The 20257-nt window shown below is 51.8% G+C and overlaps 2 protein-coding genes across 13 annotated transcripts in view; one reads left to right on the top strand and one right to left on the bottom strand.

The window, feature by feature from the left end:
• Positions 1-9172, top strand: part of Daam2 (dishevelled associated activator of morphogenesis 2) — a 105706-nt gene extending 96534 nt beyond the window's left edge. For all 5 annotated transcript variants that reach the window (XM_058581409.1, XM_058581408.1, XM_058581410.1 and 2 more), the window contains 6 exons: positions 1300-1468; positions 1623-1730; positions 2973-3033; positions 4489-4620; positions 5702-5872; positions 6229-9172. In XM_058581409.1, coding sequence (XP_058437392.1) covers positions 1300-1468; positions 1623-1730; positions 2973-3033; positions 4489-4620; positions 5702-5872; positions 6229-6450 — 863 coding nt within the window. In that variant the 3' untranslated portion in view covers positions 6451-9172. The remainder of the gene's footprint in view (positions 1-1299; positions 1469-1622; positions 1731-2972; positions 3034-4488; positions 4621-5701; positions 5873-6228) is intronic.
• A 562-nt stretch (positions 9173-9734) lies between these two features.
• The window catches only part of Mocs1 (molybdenum cofactor synthesis 1), a 28342-nt gene continuing 17819 nt past the window's right edge, over positions 9735-20257 (bottom strand). For 6 of the 8 annotated variants that reach the window (XM_046450736.2, XM_046450738.2, XM_058581413.1 and 3 more), the window contains 8 exons: positions 19341-19505; positions 17276-17337; positions 16870-16981; positions 16446-16558; positions 15902-16012; positions 13544-13664; positions 13020-13067; positions 9735-11172 (listed from right to left, as the gene is read on the bottom strand). In XM_046450736.2, coding sequence (XP_046306692.1) covers positions 10421-11172; positions 13020-13067; positions 13544-13664; positions 15902-16012; positions 16446-16558; positions 16870-16981; positions 17276-17337; positions 19341-19505 — 1484 coding nt within the window. In that variant the 3' untranslated portion in view covers positions 9735-10420. Of the gene's footprint in view, positions 11173-13004; positions 13068-13543; positions 13665-15901; positions 16013-16445; positions 16559-16869; positions 16982-17275; positions 17338-19340; positions 19506-20257 lie in introns of all 8 variants that reach the window. The other 2 variants (XM_046450743.2, XM_046450737.2) reach the window with 2 other exon arrangements.

The raw sequence follows: 20257 nt of genomic DNA, 5'->3' as shown, positions 1-20257 counted from the left end.
ACTCTCCAAAAGCTGTGCTGCCTAAGACTCGCTCTGCTGGAGGACGTCTGAGGGCGAGGTAGAGAGGGCTGGGTTGGCTATTATAGAATCAGATCCTGTGCTTGATTCCGGGTAGAGAATTATGCAGCAGCTGAGTCACACTCTCCTTTCCAGTTCTTCCAGGAAATATTCCCGGAGGATCCAAGATGGAGCCTATCCTAGCTGGGTCCCGGGCCAGTGACAGCCATCCTCTCATCCTCCAGCAGGGACTCTGGGTCAACTTACCTAAAGCCAATGCACCAACTTGGACAAATTTGCCCGTTCTATGAATATATTCATGAACATATCCTGAAATATATTCCTATGAACACGTTCATTGCTGAGTATACCAAATTTACTGATTCTTATTATGTATTATTATGAATACATCCTCTGAATACAGTCAAGATGAATATGGTTGCAAATGTAATATTCTTATGAATATATTCATGAATATATTCTTCTTGAGTGTATCTCAAATGTCAGGACTGCATAGGGGAGTTTTCCCATTGACACTGATTTCCTTTGAACCCCTGTCATTTTCTGTTTGGCCGACATTTTAGCATTTTTTTAGGATCCCTTTGCAGATTTTTCAAATAGCATATCAACCTTAGAAAAATTATCCCAAGGAATATAAATTGCCAGAAACTTTTAGAACTATTTTTTTCCAAATGAACTTTTTATTGAAATAGGACAAAGCACAGAGGAGAGACCCACTTGATGAATTGTTATAAAGTGAACTCCATATACTCACACCTGCTCAGACCTGGAAGGTTTCCAGACCCCCAGACTCCTCTGTGCATCTTTCTCCTAAATGTTGCCCCCTTCCAACTATTAAGGCCTCCCTCTTCTCCAAAGAGACTTTTAGTAATTTTTTTGTTATGAAATTTACATAAGTGGAGTTATAGGTTCTGAATAATTTCATGCTGGCTTATTTTGCTCAACATTATGGCAGAACTTAAAATTTTTAAGTGCTAGGTTTAGGAAGGAAAAGTATCATATTCATAGAAAGGACATAATAATCATTTTATGCATGAAAAGGTTTTTTCAAGTATGTTCTTGGGAAAAGTATTGGTGCTGTCCGAGAAGACTGGTGCCTTGGTCTTGGTGAGTTCGTCTGTGTCCGTGGAGCTGGAAACTTGGAGATGAGAAGTGGGAAAGCCTCTGGCCCACAAGAGTTGACATTGGACAGTGGCTCTCTGAACTCTATCGTGGCATCTTCTTGGGGTGTAAGGGGAGCAGCTGCCCTGCTCAGGCTCTGACCTGTCCCCCCTTTCCCAGCCATCCTGCTGGCCTCCCGGGAGCTGACTCGCAGCAAGCGTCTGAAGCAGATGTTAGAGGTTGTCCTGGCCATTGGCAACTTCATGAACAAGGGGCAGCGCGGGGGCGCCTATGGGTTTCGGGTGGCCAGCCTCAACAAGATTGCTGACACCAAGTCCAGCATTGACAGGTGGGGACCTGTTTGCCTCCTTAGCCTCCAACTCACCTCACCCTTGACCTCTCTCCCCAAGACTCCCTGCCTGTTTCCCTTTGCCTTCTACCTGGGTCTCCTCCTGACCCTCATTCTGCTTCCTGGTCCCTCACCCCTGACCTGTCATCCACAGAAACATCTCTCTGCTCCATTACCTGATCATGATTCTGGAGAAGCATTTCCCTGACATCCTAAACATGCCTTCGGAACTGCAGCATCTTCCAGAAGCCGCCAAAGTCAAGTGAGGGGTCCCTCTAAGATGTCCTTATCCCCATGATGACATGCACCTTGGGCTAACTAGGAGTGGGCAGCAATCCAGGGGCTGCTTTTGGGAGAACCAGACAGTTTGCTCTTAGATCCTTATTTCAGTGATGCTTCCAGAAAATACCAAAAGAGGAGTGGGGAAGTAAGCTAGGAAGAAACGGAATGCCCAAAACAGGGACCTTGGTAAGCCAGTTACCACAGTAGGAAAGTGGCACCAAGCCCCACTAGGCGACTCCAGGAGGTTGGATATCCCACCCACGGGGTAAGGGCGCTGGGGCAGTCACACAGTATCCTGTGTCATTTATTGGCTGAGGGCATCTCAGGAGGCTAGAACTCTCTGATCATGGGTACAGGTTGAGGAGGCTACCCCAGAAAAAGTGCTCACCCAGCTGGAAGAGTTGGGGCCATGTTAATGGATGGATGGAGGACACAGCATGGGGCATCAACAGCCTCTGCTACCGAAATCAGACCTGAACCCAAGGGCTGATAGAAACCATCTCCAGTGGAACCCGAAATGTAAATGGCTAATAGGTATCCAATGCTTGCTGCATACAAAGTATCCTGTGTCTTCCTTCTGTTGCTATCACATAATACCCGAGACTGGGTAATTTATAAAAAATAGTTCATTTGACTTACAATTCTGGAGGCTGGGCTGTCCAAGAGCATGGCCTCAGGGTCTGCTTAGCATCTGGTGTATCATCACATGGCAGATGACATAATACTGCAAGACAGCAAGTGTTATTGCTAGCTTGGGTCTCTTGTCCTTATAAAGCCACTGATAACATCATGGGGGTCCTTACCCTTATGACCTCATCTAATCCTGATTATCTCTCATCAGCCCTAATTCCAGATGCCATTAATATAACTTTATACAGGAACTTTTGGGGACACATTCAAGCCACAGAATCCTGTTAAGAGCTAATAAGCAGTACCTGATACTAATAAAAAATAGAAGTCTGAGCCAGAGAGCATGCGTTAGAAAATATGGAGCATGGTATTTCTGATCCAAAAGGGTCTATGCAACAGAACTCTATGCACCAGCAGGCAGAAGGAAAGTGATTTTTCTAGGGCCACCTGTTAGTAGCCTAAGCAGAGCTGAGACTGAGGTCCACAGACCCCCAGGCCACTGTGCTTAGTGCTGCTGTCCATCTGAACCAGCCTCAGGTCCTCCTCCACCATGCAGAGCTAGTGACCTCCTCTCCCTCCTGTCTCTCCACAGCCTGGCGGAGCTGGAGAAGGAGGTTAGCAACCTGAGGAGGGGCCTGAGAGCTGTCGAGGTGGTGAGTACGTCATCAAGCATGCCTGGGCTTGAGGGGATGCTGTTAGAGAAACAGCTGCCCATGCTGTCCACTCTGGATCGACAGTAGACCCCAGCCTGAGGCACTTCTGTGACCTAAAGCTCCTGGCTGAGGTCCAGCAATTGGCACAGTGAACACAGCCCTTAGAAAAAGATGATTGAATTATCTGGGGTTTAGGTTTCGGCCCCCACAGAGGGGACAACTGAAGTTGTTTCTATATTCCTGTCCAACATGATGTTCATATGGAAGGGGATGGAGTGAACTATAAATCTGCCATGTTGTAGTTCAATTCAAGTGGATAGGAAAGCGGAGAACTGGCTAGGAATAAGGGTCATGCAGGGTTGCAGAGAGGTCTGCTGGCCCCAGAAAATTCTTCCTCATGTCTCTTCACCCCACTGGGTCAGTGGGGGACCCACTGATGTCCTTGCTGGAGGCTCAGGTGTCCTGGTCCATTTAGGATGCCATGAACAGAGTCGCTTATAAATAAGAGAAATGGCTCCCAGATCTGAAGTCCAGGAAGTGTAAGATCGAGTTGCCAGCTGATTCAGTGTCTGGTGAGGGCTTGTTCCTCAGAGATGGCACCTTCTTGCTGTACCCTCACATGGTGGGAAGGACAAATGGGCTCCTGTGGGTCTTTATTATAAGGGTATTCATCCCATTCACATAGACTCTGCCCTCATGAACCACCACAGCTCAAAGACTCCATCTTTCTAATACCACCCTGTTGGGAGAGCAGAATTTCAACCCATGAATTTGGAGGAAACACACAGACCATAGCACCCGTCTTTGGCCTTTCTCATTCTTGCTCTGATGCTTCTCAGCTAATACCATCTCTGGCTCTAGGCAAGGCAGGCCCAGTATTGGGATGTCCTCAACCTCTTGCCCCTTACCCCTCCAAAACCTTTCCCCTCTTCCTTGTAGGGAAAGGGAAAGTGTGAGTGGGAAATGGACTTCAAGAAAGAAGTGACATCAAGTATAAGAAATAACCTTTTGCCACATTGCGGCAAGGGGTGATTTCCAAACATCCAACTTGTTAGTGTGGTCCATGGACCAGGAGCATGTGCACCAGTTAGGAGCTTTAGAAAACATATATTTTAAATCTTCACATGACTCCCTGGGGGTCTTGTTACAATGTAGATTCTCACCCAATAGGTCTGGGGTGGGCCTGAGTCTATGCATTTATTAAGATTTCCCAGGTGATGCTACTGGTCCCAGAACACATTCTGTGCAGCAAGGCTCTTGAAAAAGAAAGATGACATTGGTAGGTGAGGGCATAGAGGTGGGTGAAGTGGTGGATAACTCTTATTCTGTACTACCCTGAGGACTGTGAACTCTAGGTGTTCCCTCTTCCAAAGGGAGGCTCAATGTCCCATGAGTGGCAAATGGGGGTGGTGATGATCCCTGAATTCCTGATTCGGAATCACTCTTCCTTCTCAGGAGCTGGAGTATCAGAGACGCCAGGTGCGGGAGCCCAATGACAAGTTTGTCCCAGTCATGAGCGACTTCATCACAGTATCCAGCTTCAGCTTCTCAGAGCTGGAAGACCAACTGAATGAAGCCAGGGACAAGGTAAGGGTGTCCCAAGTGCCCCTTGACCCCAGCCGGACCCTGAGCTCCACTGTTCTTCATCTCAGCTGTGTCTAGCAGAGCTCCTTCACCCCTGCCTCCCACAGACAGCCCAGGGGGAACAACCCCAGAGCCACAGAGCTTTGAGGAGGAACTGTCCCCTCACTCCTGCAGGATGAGTGAGCATATTGTACCCATATGGATAACCACATACTGCAAAGAACACAGTCCGCTTATCAGGGTTCAGGTACCACCCTCCTTACAGGTTCGCTAAGGTTTCACAAGCCCACTCAACAAATAGGACATGGAGGCGACATGCCCATGATGGCCAGCTATGAGTGATGGAATCGGCTGAGGAGCCTAACTCTGCATTGCAGCTTTGGACTTGATTGCTTTGCTTTTCCCAGCCGCTTAGGCTGATCTGCACATAGGCCCCGCATGTGGGGGCTTTTGTAAACTGGATTCTTATTCAGGAGGCTTGGTGTGGGGCCTGAGACTCGGCATTCCTAACCAGCATCCAAGAAGTGCAGAGGCTGCTGGCCCAGGGAGAACGCTGAGTTTCGAGGTGTTCCTTAGAGGCTGTTGCTTGGGTTGAACTAGAGATGGAAGCTTTCAGTCCAAACAGGGCCGGACACGTGTAACTATTCCCTTGCATCTATTCTCATTTACTCCCACAATAGCACTACAGATTCTGTTATTTCCATCTTACAGATGAGGAAGTTGAGGCACAGAAGAGTTTAATAAGTAACCCAATAACTAAATGATCTCAGGTTCAGTCTGACTGGGCAGTTCCTGACCTCAGAAAGGGCTTCCCAAGGTCTACACTTCATGACCTGGACCTTCGCCACAGCAGACCCAGAGGTGTCCTTGAGGTGGCCTGACAGTCAGTCCAAATCCCACCTCCCCAGGTGTGGGCCTCAAGCTTTTCCTTAGCTTTGTCCTTATGCATATGATAATGGGGTCTCCCCACTTCCTATAGTCCTGGGCTTTGGACTGGGCCGTGTTCTGGCTGGAGCCCAGCTAACCACAGAGCTGAGCCCCCTTGCTTGATGACTCTCCACCAACCTGTTCCCTCCCTGCACAGTTTGCCAAGGCACTGATGCACTTCGGGGAACATGACAGCAAGATGCAGCCCGACGAGTTCTTTGGCATCTTTGACACCTTCCTGCAGTCCTTCTCAGAGGCCCGGCAGGACTTGGAGGCCATGAGGAGGAGGAAAGAGGAGGAGGAACGGCGGGCACGCATGGAAGCCATGGTGAGGTTGGGCCTGGGGCAGGATAAGGGCAGAGGGGAGGGCCTGAGCGGAAGGTCAGGGCAGGGAGCCACTTGGGGGGAGGGTCAGGGCAGGGAGCCACTTGAGGGTAGAATTGTTGGGCTGAGGGGGAAGGGACTGGGGCACACTGGAGGTGCCAATGCCCATCCTGAAAGACAGCAGTGAGAGGTGAGAGGTTGGGGCATCCTGAGAAGTAAGGTGGGGGTGTAAGTGAAGCACCCCAGTCCAGGGGTGGGCCCCCAGCTGTCAGGCCATCGGTGCAGCAAGGGGACTGTGCAGCTGCCCTGCCTTGGCCCCTGTCCCTGAGGGGGCTCCAGCTTCTCGACCCCCACCCCCAGCTGAAGGAGCAGCGGGAGCGGGAGCGGTGGCAACGGCAGCGGAAGGTCCTGGCGAGCAGCACCCTGGAGGAGGGAGGAGAGTTCGACGACCTGGTGTCGGCCCTGCGCTCTGGAGAGGTGTTCGACAAGGACTTGAGCAAGCTCAAGCGCAGCCGCAAGCGTTCAGGGAGCCAGGCCCCAGAAGCCACCCGTGAAAGGGCCATTAACAGGCTAAATTACTGACCTGGGGAATGGCCATGTGGGCAGCCAGGAGACAGGGACAGCTGAGAGGGGCTGAGTGGAGGAGGAGGAATTCGAGCCCCAGGCTGGGCCCTGGGTAAGGCTGGGTGGGGTTGGTCCAGGTGTCTCCTCACACTTACCTTAAGGGACTCTGCTCACCTCCTCCACATTGATCGTTCTGATCCTAGCTCCTGGGGGGAGCCTCTGGGGTTGGCTTGGATATCCCTGGCAGGTCCTGGCCAGGCAATCTCAGACTGAGGGGCCCTGTTCCTGCTCCCCGCCCTGGGCAAACCCACGTTAGCACAGAACTGTTCCAAGTCTAGACTGGAGAGGTCCATGGACCTTGTCCCAATCTGATCTCCTGTGCAGTGGGGAGTAATGGTGGTTGGGCCTCTGAAAGCCAGGGGGAGGGAATCCAGGCTTCTATCGCTGAAGAGGAGGCTCAGTGGAACATGAATCTGGGAGCAAACTTTTTTCTTGGCTGGAAACCGAAGAGGCCTTATATAAGATGAAGGTGATGTACGGACCAAAGTCAGCAGGACAGAGTAGCAGTGCCTGTTTCCCACAGTGTCAGTCCTTTGGTCCCTCTCCCTTCCCTATCCCCATGTCCATCCTATCTACTAATCTGCAATCCAGCAAATGTACCCCGGGGTTCCCAGGACTATGACTCACTACGAGGTGCTTGACAAGTCTGGTGAGGGAGGGAGTAAAAGATGACTTCATGTGTCCTCACACTTCATGTCTTGGGCAAGGGATCCTGTGACAACTCCCTATTGTCCTGAAGTGAGGGTGACCGCACATGTTGCTAGAGTTCCTGGGAGCCCCTCACCAGAGGGTGACACTTGAAAGCCTAGTTCCATGTAACAGTTCCCTGGGCTCCACACCTTTTGAACACCTACCTGCCCCAGGGCAGAAGTCACAGAGGCCTCCCGCCTGTCCAGGCTGCAGATTTCTTGGAACCATGAAAAGTTGGCTGAGGCTGGCCCTGGGAAGTTGGTTCCTGAGGGCCAAAGCTACCCTCTGCATTTACAGTCACCTCTAAGGATGGTCCCCCTGGAGGCATTCAAAGTCGGGGCTAAGAGGACAGGCAGGGAACACTGGGGAGATGGGGAGACAAGGCCACTGACTTCCTTGCTGAGCACAGTGCTTGAAGAAGCCCAGGGAGGACAGCTGTGAGAAGGCGCCCACTTCCACCTCTGGTGGTCAGTTTGGTTCTTGCAAAGGGGCCCATACTGGTCCTCCTGTCCACCACCTTCATTTTGTCCATACTGAGTTGTGCTTGGCAGGTCAGCAGAACAGCTGTATCTGGACAGGTTTTCTTTCTTCCAAACGGAGGAGGGTGAGATCAGCTCCATCAAGGCCTGTATTTTCTATACACATACCTTCAGGCTAGCCCTGCCTGATCTGCACCATCAGCTGGCTCCTGGTCCCTTCCCTTTATAGTTCTCATCTTCCAATCCCATCTTCCTGGCTCAGGGTCGTTGCCAGTGGACAGAGTGGTGGGCTGGGCTCATTTTTGAGCTGCCCATCTTGGGTCTTTTCCCTATATCAGATTCCTGGGGTGGGATCATAGTAGCTGTGGGGGAAGAAACACAGGGTCAGTGAGGCCAGCATGTGAGTTGGTTTGAGGAGGAGGTTATTAGTGTTTTGGTGGGAGGGATCCGAGCAAGTGCAAGCTTGGTCAGCATAGGTGTGAAGAGGCCATCCTGGGACCTAGGAGAGGATTAGGCAAAGGCTTAGGCTTCTAAGAAGAGCAGTTGCTGAGAGCTTTGTTACCTCCATCTGTACCCCAAGAACCTCTGCTGCAAGCAGTGGGCTCTGGGAGGATGGGGGTTCATGATGGGGTTTCCTAAGGTCCTCTCCCAAACTGACTGGGCTGAGTCAGCCAGGGGCAGCGAAAGGGGAGGGCTCTACTTCTGTCCAACCAGCACCATCCAAATCTTGGCATTCCCAACTACCATGGAAGCCCAGATATGCACCAGCAAAGACATGGAATATGGAAGCTGTTCAAGACACACTCAATTCTCAGCAAGGCAGGGTTTAGTTTAACTGTTTACAGGGGACACATTCTTCCAGAACCCAGCCTTCTCACCCCCAAAATATTTTTTTTCTATTTATTATTTTCTGGATCTGGCCAGTGGCTCTGGCACTAGATGCCACTGTGGCCAGATCTCCAACAGTGCCTTGGACTATGGACCATCACGGTCAAATCAATAAGGCGGCCCTGGTGCCCAAAGTAGGTAGCGGGGTTGGTCCTTGGTGTTAAATGATTAAGCCTGTATATATGTTCCTTGGTTTTGCTTTCCCCAGGATTCCTGAAACCTTCTTACCCATTTGGGGGTAAATTCCTCTAGCTAATTTGTGTCCACTGTAAAATTTATAGTCAACCTCATATGACCCTTCTCAACAGTGGCAGCAGCACCATCTCCCCTGCCCATGATGGATGTATTTAGGGGAGTAAGAAAATTCTCCAGGTGGATGGAGAAGGGTCTGGTCTGGGTTCTCCCCATACCCCTCCCATTGCCACCAACTGGGCAGCCATAACCATCTCTCTCCACCCTCTACAAGGGACCCCTACCAAACTTCACGGCAAGGCTGCTCTCACCAGCTATCTCAGATGACAACTGAGGCTCATGTACAAAATCTGCAGTGTCCTTTTTACCTGCACCTTTTTTTATAAGAATATATTGTAATACTAAAAAATATTAAATCCATACCATCCCTATCCAGGCTGCTAGAAACTTGTGCTTCCTCCCAGAGGGGACTTGAGGTGGGCTGGGAAATGGTCACAGTGGGGCATGTGCTACAGCCAGCTGGTACCGGCTCCACAAAAGTCCGCAGTGTTACGTGGAGAGCTAGAATTGGGAGTATTTGTATCAGGAAATTGCTTTTCAGAGCTGGTTGTTCAACCTTTGCCAGCAACCTCAGCAGGGTCACCACTGAGGAGACCCCCACAGGAGCCCATTCACATTAGAGAACCCAGGGGGCCAGGCCAGTGTTTGGGGGTGTGGAAACAGGAGTCTCCAAATCATTCCTGGTTACCAGTAGCTGGTGATACAAGCAAGGTGGCTGGGGTGCATCACCCCTACCTGACAAAATTCCTCTTAGAGTGCATTCTCACACCTCCCACTCCCCACGGTGGGAGGGGGAACGGGCATATGGAGAGAATGCTATTGGCCTTGCCAGGGTCTCCCTGCTTTTCTTGGGGAGCGGGTCTGTGGGATGGATTGAGGCGGAATGAACCGTAGCAGCCCAACACCCCCAGATACAGTCCTTGTTCTTGCCTCTCCAAATTTGGCACCATGGCTTTATTTGTCTTGAGGGCGAAGATCATCTTCAACTCTCTTCTTTCCCTGACATATTCCAGAATAAAGAGGTGTGTGTGGGTGGAAGGCAGTGAGCAGGTGTGGGGTAAGCAGTCAGCCAAGGGTCCCCAGGGGACCCCAACACGTGCATTCTGTGTAAGAGGGGGACAAGGTAAGAGAGCTGGCGGGTCAGTGAAATTGTTAAGTCCAAAGCCTATAGGTGGCATCGGCCACAGACTAGGGCCAAAGGAAGGGGCAACTGGCTCTTTGGAAAGAGGGATGGCAGGAACAGGGGGGACGGCACAGGGCTGTGGCCACATGAGATCGGGAAGGCCACACTATTGGAGAGAAGCTGTGACACATTCTTAAGCAAGCTTGTGCTTTTCCCTTCTCAAAGTGGGTTCCTCTGCTTAATTAGCCCTTATTTTCTCCCCAGGAACCAGGGGAAGAGAGAACCCAAAATGAGTAGTTACGGGTTGGGTTTCCAGAAGCTAGTGTCTCCAACAGTTCAAAAGTAACACCTGGTTTTCCTGTCACCTGGTGATGCTCTCTGTAGTCCCCTCCATTACCTCAGCGTCTTTGGAAGACTTAAAGGTCTATGGCATCCTCTCGGCGTAAAGGGGACTTCACAGGTTATTATAAATCATCTAGCAGCAAAGGGACAGGCTCTAAGCCCGATGGAAGTCCCCCCGCTGGCCTCCAGTCTTGCTGATGAGTTTGACCTCCCCCACCACGATGTCCCTGCTGACAGCCTTGCACATGTCATACAGAGTGAGGGCGGCCACCGCAGCAGAGGTCAGCGCCTCCATCTCCACCCCGGTGGGGCCCCGAGCCCGACAAGTGGCCTGGATTACTGCAGCGTGGCGCGAGCTGTCCAGTTCCAGCTGCACCTGGACGTGGTTCAGGGCCACATGGTGGCACAGAGGAATGAGCTGGCTGGTGATCTTAGCCGCCTGGATTCCAGCCAGCTGGGCCACCACCAGGGCATCTCCCTTCTTTAGCTGGTTCTGTTGGACAAGTTTGAAGGCTACAGGTCCCAGGAGGACCACAGCTGAGGCCACGGCCACCCGCTCCGTGTCTGGTTTCCCACCCACATCTACCATCGCTGCCTGTCCTTCCGAGTCCACATGTGTTAGCTGGTCTGAGGTCGACCAGGGTCCTGAGTGGGCAGCAGGAACCCGTGACCCTGGGCTAAGGCACTTTGAATTGGTGTCCGAATCTGCATGGGAGCTGTAGTGTCTCTGAGGGCAGCCAGACCCCATCCACGAATGGGTCTGGGGGATGCCATGTCCTTTCCAAAAAGTTGCCATCTGGTTGGAGAAACTCACTGTGGGTCTCAGACCTTGAACATGGAGGGGGTCCCTGGAGAAAATGCTCAGGCTGGCTGGTGGGGAAGAATCTTGGAGCAGCAAAAAGAACTCTGGAAGACAAGAAGGAAGAGAAGAGAGACTAAGTCCAAAATATAGTCTTTTTTCCCTACCTGTTCTCTCCAACCGTCTCCCTGCCCCACCTCAAGTTCTCTTTCACACTGAGGGAAAAAGACAAGAACAAAAAAACAGTGAGAAGAAACAAGACAGAAGACAGACAGAGGTGCCCACAGTTCACGCTTATAGCCTTTTGCCAGGCAATGATGGTGCAGGGTCATCCCTGTCTTCCCTTTGTCACACAATCTTCCAAAATTCCCTTAAGTACCACCTAAGGCCTGAAGGCTGGAGTGTGGATTGAATGAATCCTCAGTGTCCCTTCATTTTCTTAAAAGAAAACTGTAGTTGGTCTCCCCATAAATTATCAATTATAGCTATTTTCTTCTTCACGTTCCCTACCAAGAACTAGTAGAAATCATTTAGTGTACAGACCAGACATAAAAAATACTTGAACTACTTAAAAAATGCCTTTCAAGTTCCCTCTGGCACATCAAAAGTGCACATAAACTAATAGGTTGAGTCCAAGGGTCCAGAAGACCTTGGGAACTTTGCAGGCTCTTGCTGTTGTCCAAATGGTGGCCAAGAGACCAACAACATCAGTGCCATGTTAGAACTCATTAGAGATGAAGAATCCCACTCTAGTCCTCCTAAATCAGAATCTAAAACAAGATCCCCAAGTGGTTCATATGTACATGGAAGTCTGCGAGGCTCTGTCCTAGAAACTTGGGCTTTATAGCAACAGACAAGTCCGTGACCCTACATCCCTGAGAGTAATGGAGTTCCTTATGAAGTCAGGTCTCCCAGCTTCTGACTTTCCATCACACTTTGATCCCCAGCCTTGTCGATATCAGAAGCATACCCTCCCTTCTTGGGGGATCATCAAGGTGCTCCCCTCTCCTTGCCGTGAAGGTGCATCAGCACAGGCTAAGACCCACCAAGAGGACCACACTGCTGAAGTGGAGGCACAGGGAGGTGCTCACGGTGGCGCTTCCCTGGAGAGCTGCCTTCTGGGGTGGCTGGTGTGCTAAGGCTGTCTCTAGCTCGCTCCAGCGTGCATTCCTTTGCTCCAATCTCTGGAGAAAAGAACCCTTTGTTCCAGTTTTAATCATTGTGTTCTCTTGACTAATGGTCTGATTTAAGGGGCCCAGGACTGGATGTGACACAGGGTCAAGGCCTCACCTGCTCTATCTTGGCTCTGTGCCAGAAAGGCACAGTGGCCTTCCAGCTCTTCATGGACTGGCCCAGTTCCCTAGGATAGGAGACCACACATGGCTTTACAAAGGGGTGATGCTTCCCGTGCACACTTCCTAGAGTTCAGGAATTGGGAGGTTAAGATCCTAGCCATCTCCTGCCTGAAATGACTAGTAACATTGTGGCAGCTGCCTCCGTCTGTGCCTGGCACAGATGCACAGCACCAACCTCCAGGGCCAGTGGTCCAGGCGCATGGGCATGGATTACTCCATACTGCAGTGGGCAGAGCCTGTGATTGTGTCCAAGCTAGAAGATTCCAGAACTGAGGAAAGGGTCTCTACTTTAACCAAGAGCTTCACTCTCAAGGGACAACTAACTTAGTGACCATTAGGTAGTCCCTAATGTTCTGCCCTGATTTCTGGTGGGACAGAAGTAATTTCTGTGGCATGTATTGAGATGGGGAGCAGCGGGCAGGGAAGAGAAGAAAAAGTCAAGGCTGGAGGGGGTAAGAAAAGGCGAAGGAGTAGAAGAAAAACAAAATAAAGAACTCCAGGATGAGGTGCAGGAGCTGGGGTGCCTTGTGGCAGGGCCCCACCCCACAGGACCCCCCAATGACAAGGGTGAGTGGTTTACGTACTGATGGGTCACCCACCGATGAGGATCATGGGCCGGTTCTTCATCTGGGAAATACTGAACATGCCTGGGGTAGGGAAGGATGGGGAGGGAGAGGAGAGGGAGGGGCAGAGAAAAGGCAGGAGAGGAGAGTTCACTAAAACGAACGGGAGGCCCATGTGCTCCGACAGCCCTGCACATGCGCTAGCTGGACAAAAAGCCCCCACATGCACACAGCCACATCACCCAGGACAGAGGACAGTCTGGATGCCCAGGGCACTGTACTCCCTAACAGAAGACAACACGTGGAAATAGGAAATGGCAACCCTCTTCTCCAGCCGGTAACAGCCCAATAGAATTTCAGGTCCTCCTGTGCAGCCTCTTCCATGCTCACTTCCCCAAAGGAGAACCACCACCCCAAGTCCAGAGCTCCAGAAGCGAGTTGCAGCAGGGACACTTAGACCCACCAGCTTCTTCCCGGGCTTTCACTCTGCTCACCCCTAATTCTGAACCTCCCTCCTGCTGACCACAGCACCTCCCTGGCCTTCCCACTCCCGGCCTTACCTGCATGACGTGGCTTCTTCCTGCCCACTGCAGCCCCAATGATTTTCAGCAGCTCCTCCTCAGAGGCCCCTGCCCGCAGGTGGTCCCGCAGTGATACCTCCGAGTTCCCAAAGAGGCACACCTGTGTGGGGTCAGGACAACAGGCCCCTCGCCACTGAGCCTGAGCACCAATGTCTGAGCCTCCCTTGCAGGATCATACACAAAGCAGGAAACCCAGCCATGAGGGGCAGAGGGTGATGAATGGAGGGGTCAGAGAGGCTGAAGCAAAAGCAGACTTCCTGAGGCCCATGTCTGATTTAGTCATATTTCCTTTAGTGAACACATCATACTTTGAAAAGTTAAATAGAGCTGGGTGTAGTGGTGCACATCTGAATCCCAGTGACTCGGGAAGTTGAGGCAGGAGGATTGCAAAATTCAAGGGCAGCCTCAGCAACCTAGTGAGGCCCTAAGCAACTTAGGAAGACCCTGTCTAAAATAAAAAAATAAGAAGGGGGCTGGGGATGTGGCTCAAGCGGCAGAGTGCTTGCCTGGCATGCACGGGGCTCTGGGTTCGATCCTCAGCACCATATACAATAAAGATGTTGTGTCCACCAAAAACTGAAAAATGAATATTAAAAAATTCTCTCTCCCCTCCCCCCCCCCCAAAAAAAAAAGAAAAAAGAAATAAGAAGGCCTGGGGTATATAGCTCAGGGTTCAATCCCTAGTACCACACATATTCACAAAAAAATGTCAAACAGACGCCAACAGAGATAATACAAAAAATCCAGGTCCGTATCTTGCTTTGAAACGTTCAATGGAACAGCCTCTTTACCATGAGTGGACCCCAATAAGTTGTAACTGAGTCCTTAGACAGGACTCGCATATCCATCTCACCTCGGCACCTCTTGGTCATTTCACTGGTGGACGTTACCACCTGCCCCACTTCTATTCAAGCCTGTGAGCCCCACTGGGTAGCTAGGCATTTGAGGGCTGGAAGAGATGACACTCTGGTCATTCAAGCTTCACTCAGGGCTTCCCAGCTTTTGTGAGGGGCTGGGCACTACAGGGACTCAGGGACGGATGAGGCAGGGTCAGATGAGCAGTCCTGAGATGAGAACCAAGAGGAGAGATGGGCGGGACATTTCCTCTCTCTGCTTGACATCTCTGGTGGGAGTGGCTTCTCCTCACAGCTGCCAACAATGTCAAGCAGGCCCCCTCTCCTCCAATGCCCGAGCCCTCACTGGGTGACATCACGTCCTGCCTTTTCCACCTAGGTGGCAACAGCTATTCGCTGCTGCTCATCAGAGTGCCTCTATGCGACTTGCAGGTTCCCTTCACCCACACACTACACACAGCCTCCTCGTTACAGTCTTTCCAGAAACCCACCCTCCATTTCCTGCTGGGATACAGGCAGCAGCTTCAGTCCAAGTCAATTCTATGTTTCCAGCCCAGGAAAGTCCCCAAATCTTTTCAACAACCCTCTGGGTGGTTCATTTTGGATGTTAAACTTGATGCACCCAAACTCAGTTCCTCACCTCAATCCTCAGCAGCCACTTCAACACCTTCCTTTCCTCCTCTCCACATCCCGAGCTCTTTGATTCTCAAATCTTCACCTCACACTCCTGAGTGCTTGGGGCACTGCTGAATCATCGTCTAATCAGTCTTCCTTATCTTTAAATCCAGGACAATGGGACTCATGCCTCCCCTTGTTCAGAAACCTTACGAACTCATTCTGAACCAAAGTCCTGTATCATGTGGTCTCCTCGCCTCTGACTTCAATCACTTATGAGCCTCAAGTACACACTCTCCCTCTTCACTCCTACCCCACCATCCTTCCAGGTCCCCAGAGATGTAGTGCTCTTCAGGGTCCAGCACCCTCACTGCCTGTCCAGACACACATCTGGCACAATTGTGGGTCTCTGAGTACCTCCTCTTTGGGCTCACCAGTGAGTTTTTAAGGCCTTAAAGGGAGCAGGCTCTTGCCTTCCCCACAGGGCTGAACACACAGAACATGTTTATCAGATGGGAGGAATGGATGTTGGCTTCAGAGCCGAGCCCCAGGCCCGGTGGAGGGGCTGATCCGGGTGGGTGTGGGGCAAAGTGCACACTGGTCCTTCAGCCCTCCCCCTGGGAGCCCTGAAGCTGGATAGGGGCTCCCAATAAACCAGAAGCTACTTCAGGGGCCCAAGAGAAGAAAAGAGGGAGGGAGTCTGGGTCACAGTGGCTCAGGGGCCATGAGTCCACTGCTCCCATGCTCCCTCCAGATCTGACATTATTGCATCAACCTGTAACCTGCTGCCTCCTCTCCAATCAGGGCTCGGCGGGGGGAAATGAGAGCACAAGGCAGCGAGGGGTCCTTGTGGAGGAGGGGTGCTCACCTTGAGGTTCCCATCAGCTGTGATCCGCAGGCGGTTGCAGGTACCACAGAAGTGCTCAGACATGGATGTGATAAAGCTGACCTGGCCTAGGAAGCCGGGGATTCTGAAGGCCTAGGAGGAGAAGGGCAGCAGAGGCATGGGGACGGGCTATTGGGCCAAGCATGCCTTCCTCCTAACAGGACCCCCTACTCCATAGCCTGCTCTGAGGAGCTCAGGGGAAGGTGGCACCCAAGGCCCTGATGAAAGACAACACCAGTGTGATGAACGACTGGTGCCTGGCTTGCCCTAGAGGGACCTACTGAGATACAGGGACCTGTGGGCAGCACATCTAGAGGCCAGGTAGAGAGGGACAGCAGGCCCTCCAGCTACCTGCTGGAGTGTAACCCTCAGAAGAGATGAAGCCTCATCCCAGCCTCATCTGCTGGCTCATCCAGGCACAGGAGGAGGTCACCAAGGCACTGCTGAAACACACCACCCTCATGCAGCCCCTGCCTGCTCTCCATCTGGGAGCAGAGGCCAGCGGCCTCCCCAGCCTCTCCTTAACCTTGGCTGTGCTGCATTCCTCCTCTGGCAGCTTCTCCAGCTCTGGCCACTGCTGCCGGATGGTGTCCAGCATCTCCTTGTAGCTGACCATCTTCTTGAAGTTCCACTTGTTGCCTATATTTGGGTTGGGGGTAGCAGGGGGAGCTCTTGAGTCACAGAATTGAAGGGTTCTTCCAGTCCATTTTCCCATGCAGCACAGGAACTAGACTCCAGCCCCTTGGATGGGAGGACAGGGACCCCTGCTCAAAATGGGGGACTAATCACACTCCACTGAGAATGCCCAGCACAACGCTGAGCCAGCACCAGCCATGCCCCTCCCACCATCCCTGCGGTCAGCAGTACCCACAGGGTGAGCCCAACCTTGTACACCTCACTCAACCCCAGACCCAATTTCCTTACCCTTGCCTGCCACCCCTGTCACTGACCGTCAAAGGGCATGTACTCTATGAAGCGTATGTCCAGGGGGAGTCCCTTGGTCAGGGTCACGAAGTCCAAGAGCTCGTCCTCGTTCAGACCTCGCATCACCACGCAGTTCACCTGGCCAGGGGCCATGGGACCATGAGGGACAACCCAACATTCTCTTGGGATGACCTTTAGGGCTCTAGCAACTGCAGAGGTCTTCCACTGGGGGACCCAGTCGGTGCCTCTCCCCCCAATTCTCCTTAAGTTGGAGGATTCCCTGGGGCCATGCAGTGTGAAGGGAAGTAGTGAGAGATACACTTCAGCTGTCCTGGCCGGGGACATTGTCCCCAGGGCCAGGGGAACCATGTGAGAGTGGAAGGCCAAGTCAGGTGGGAGAGAGGAGAAGTCAGCGATGTGGTAAGTCCTCACCTTCACAGGGCTGTAGCCCAGCTCGATGGCCTTGTGGATGCCCTCCATGACCTTGTGGAAGCCTGCAGGGAGGGAGAGAGAATCAAGGACCCAGGAACTTCCTCTCCCCCACCGCAGGGAGCCTCGCAGAACACTTCGTCTGCAGAGGGCAAGCATTTTCTATAACAGGTTAGAGAATAAACATGTAAGGTTTTGCAAGCCAAGAGGTACAATCAAGGATTCCACATAGGTAAATGCCATGTAGTATTTTTTGACTAAATTCAAAGTTTGATAATAAAATATCTTTTGTAATACAGATCTACAATAGGATGGAAGGAGGAAATAATTTTTTTAATAAGGATACTATTTTGCTTAATTGGGGTTCACAATTAATGTTCCCAATCATTAATTCCAAATGTTATCTGTAAATCCATTCTGGGTTCAAAGGCCGTACAAATAGATGGCGGGTAGATCTGGCCTGTGGGCTGCTGTGTGCCAGCCCCTGATCTAGCTGAACCCTCATGTCTGGATGAGAAAGTTGAGGGCCAGGGGAGGAACTGACCTGTAGGGGAACCGGGGAGTAGTCTCCCTCTCATAGAATGCAGGTTTCCACCTCTCTCCCGGCTCCCTTCCCTGTCCTTCATCAGCAGTCTGTCCTTCATTCACTCAGCATATACTCTGAGCACCAATCGTGTGGGTGCTGCTCCAGGGCTGGTAAGCCATTACTATGTCTGTTGTTGTCACCTCCCTCTGTAGTTAACCTTGGGCTGTGCCCAGGCCATCCTGAAACTCCTAAGGCACCCAATCATCTGAGCACCAACTGCATGCCGGCCCCTCCCCACTTGAGTTGCTGCAGTCTGGGTGGTGGCCCCAAGGGAGGGCACCTGTTGATAGTCTCTGTTTCTTACAGCGTTTCTGGTTGCCCAGTGAGGGAGGGCAAGGACAGGAATGTGCAGTTTTTATAGAGGACACTGCTAGCCTAATCAAGGACCAAAGTTCCCTTCTAAAGCACTATTCCCAAAGGCAGGTGACAAGAGAGTGAACAGGGGGACGATCTGATGTCAGGACATGCTATCTCCAACATATGCGCCAGGGAAGGACAAACCAGGAGAGGGGAGTAAATGGACATGGAGGTCAAGCCCACAGATGTCCCTTCTGCTTCCCACCCAGAGCCTTTGCAGGTTCTCTGCTCGCCATCCCCTCGGAGTGGGGTCCCTTGCACCAAATCCTCTGGGTTCTTCAAGGTCAGTACAAATGCCTCCAGGTTGACGAGGAGTTCTCTCCTCCAGGTGGCACTTCGTCAGTACCACCAGACAAGCAAAGGTTGTCTGGATACTTCAACTTTTGGTCCTTAGTAGCCTGTCGGGTCAGGGCAAGGTCACATGTGTCTTCTGTCCCCTGCACAGCATGTAGAGCAGCCCTTTTTAGAGGAAGGAGGCTTGGTGCTTCCTCAACACTCAGAAGAGCGTAAACAGGGAGCCACATACCAGCAAAGGGGAGGAAAGAGGATGGGGGAAGGATATTGACACTTTTTCCAAAAAAGTGCCCCAGCCCTGAAGCTTCCACGCCTAGGAGGCCAGACCCTGGCCCAGAGAGACCAGTAGGTCAAGGATGGCTCTACCTGTCTACCTCAGCACCCCCCTCCAACCCTCCAAGGCCACCAAGCAGGAAGAGGGTGTGGGAGTGTATACAGGAGGGGTGAACGAGAGAGGCTTATATCCAGTTGGACACAGGACAACCATAGGGGACTGCTGGGAACCCCTCCCAGCAGGGCCCACCCTGGCTCTGCCATCTCGGGTGGTTACTTCCATCATGGTCTGGCCCACATTTCTTCAGAGCTCACCTTAAGGTGACCAACTCAGCCAGTTTGCCAGAGACTGGTTTTAAAACCCAAAGGCTTTCATTCTGGAAATCCTCTCAGTCCTGGGCAAACTGCAGCTGAGTTTGGGAGTCAGGGAGAGCTGGGTCGTCCTGGTTAGTTAGTATTTGCATTTGGCTCATCTACAGCCAGTGACTGGGCCCCTCACTCAGCCCCAGCCATGCAGGAACTTGAGAGGAACACCCACCCCAACCCGAGTCTGATCACCTTTCCTGCGGACGACGAACTCAAACTTGGCTGGCACCAGGGTGTCCAGGCTGATGTTGATGGCAGTGAGACCTGCTTTCTGAAGTGCAGGCAGCAGCCGCGCTAGGTTGATGCCATTGGTGGTGACCCCGATGGTCTTCAGCCCTTCCAGCCGGTGCAGCTGGGCTGCAGAGACAGCGCGGGGTGGGAGACATCAGTGTTTGCCTTGGTGAAGCCAGGAGAAAGGCTGGAAGGCAAGGCTCAGACCAGAGAGAGGGAGGGAGTAGGGGTTCTCTCAACCTGTTAACCAGACTTGGCTAAATAAAAAGTGTCAGAATAAAAACCATGGCAACAATCACCAAGAAATGAAATATTGACAGCTCACTCAGGGCTGGGTGCTCCGCAGGCACAGCTTGCTCAAGCCTCCCACAGCCATCAGCATTATTTAGTAGATGCTATGGGCTCAGGTCTGGAATGTGCCCAAAGTTCCACTTGCCAGAGGCTTGGTTCCTAAGGTGGTGCTATTGGAAAGAAGTGGAAGCTTTAAGATGTGGGACCTAGTTGGGGGTCCAAAAAATTGTTCAAAGTCTCGCAGCTTCTAAGAACAGCTGAGATTCAGGTCCATGTGTCCTTGAATCTAGGACTGTGTTCCCAACATCCAACACAGGGCCTGTGTGACTCTGTCTAACAAAAACAAAACTTGAGTTCAAATTAAGTACTCTTTGACACCCCCACCCCACAACTCCCTAGGAATAAGGATCAGAAATTTATAGCTGCAGCGGAAGGTGAGAAAAAATTTCACCAATGGCCCAGAGTGACAAAGAAAGGGTGGAAGATAGAAAGTGGATGGAATCAGATGGAGAGATGACCACAGCCCAAATGCACCCGAAGAGGGTTCTGTAAAAAGGTGCAGGTGACCAGTATGTGCCAAGCTTGGC

Source organism: Marmota monax, unplaced genomic scaffold (assembly GCF_021218885.2).
Source record: "Marmota monax isolate L192 unplaced genomic scaffold, Marmota_monax_Labrador192_F-V1.1 WCK01_AAM20220418_F8-fsc00127, whole genome shotgun sequence".
NCBI classification, from domain to species: domain Eukaryota; kingdom Metazoa; phylum Chordata; class Mammalia; order Rodentia; family Sciuridae; genus Marmota; species Marmota monax.
This window is presented reverse-complemented; position numbering and strand designations above follow the sequence as displayed.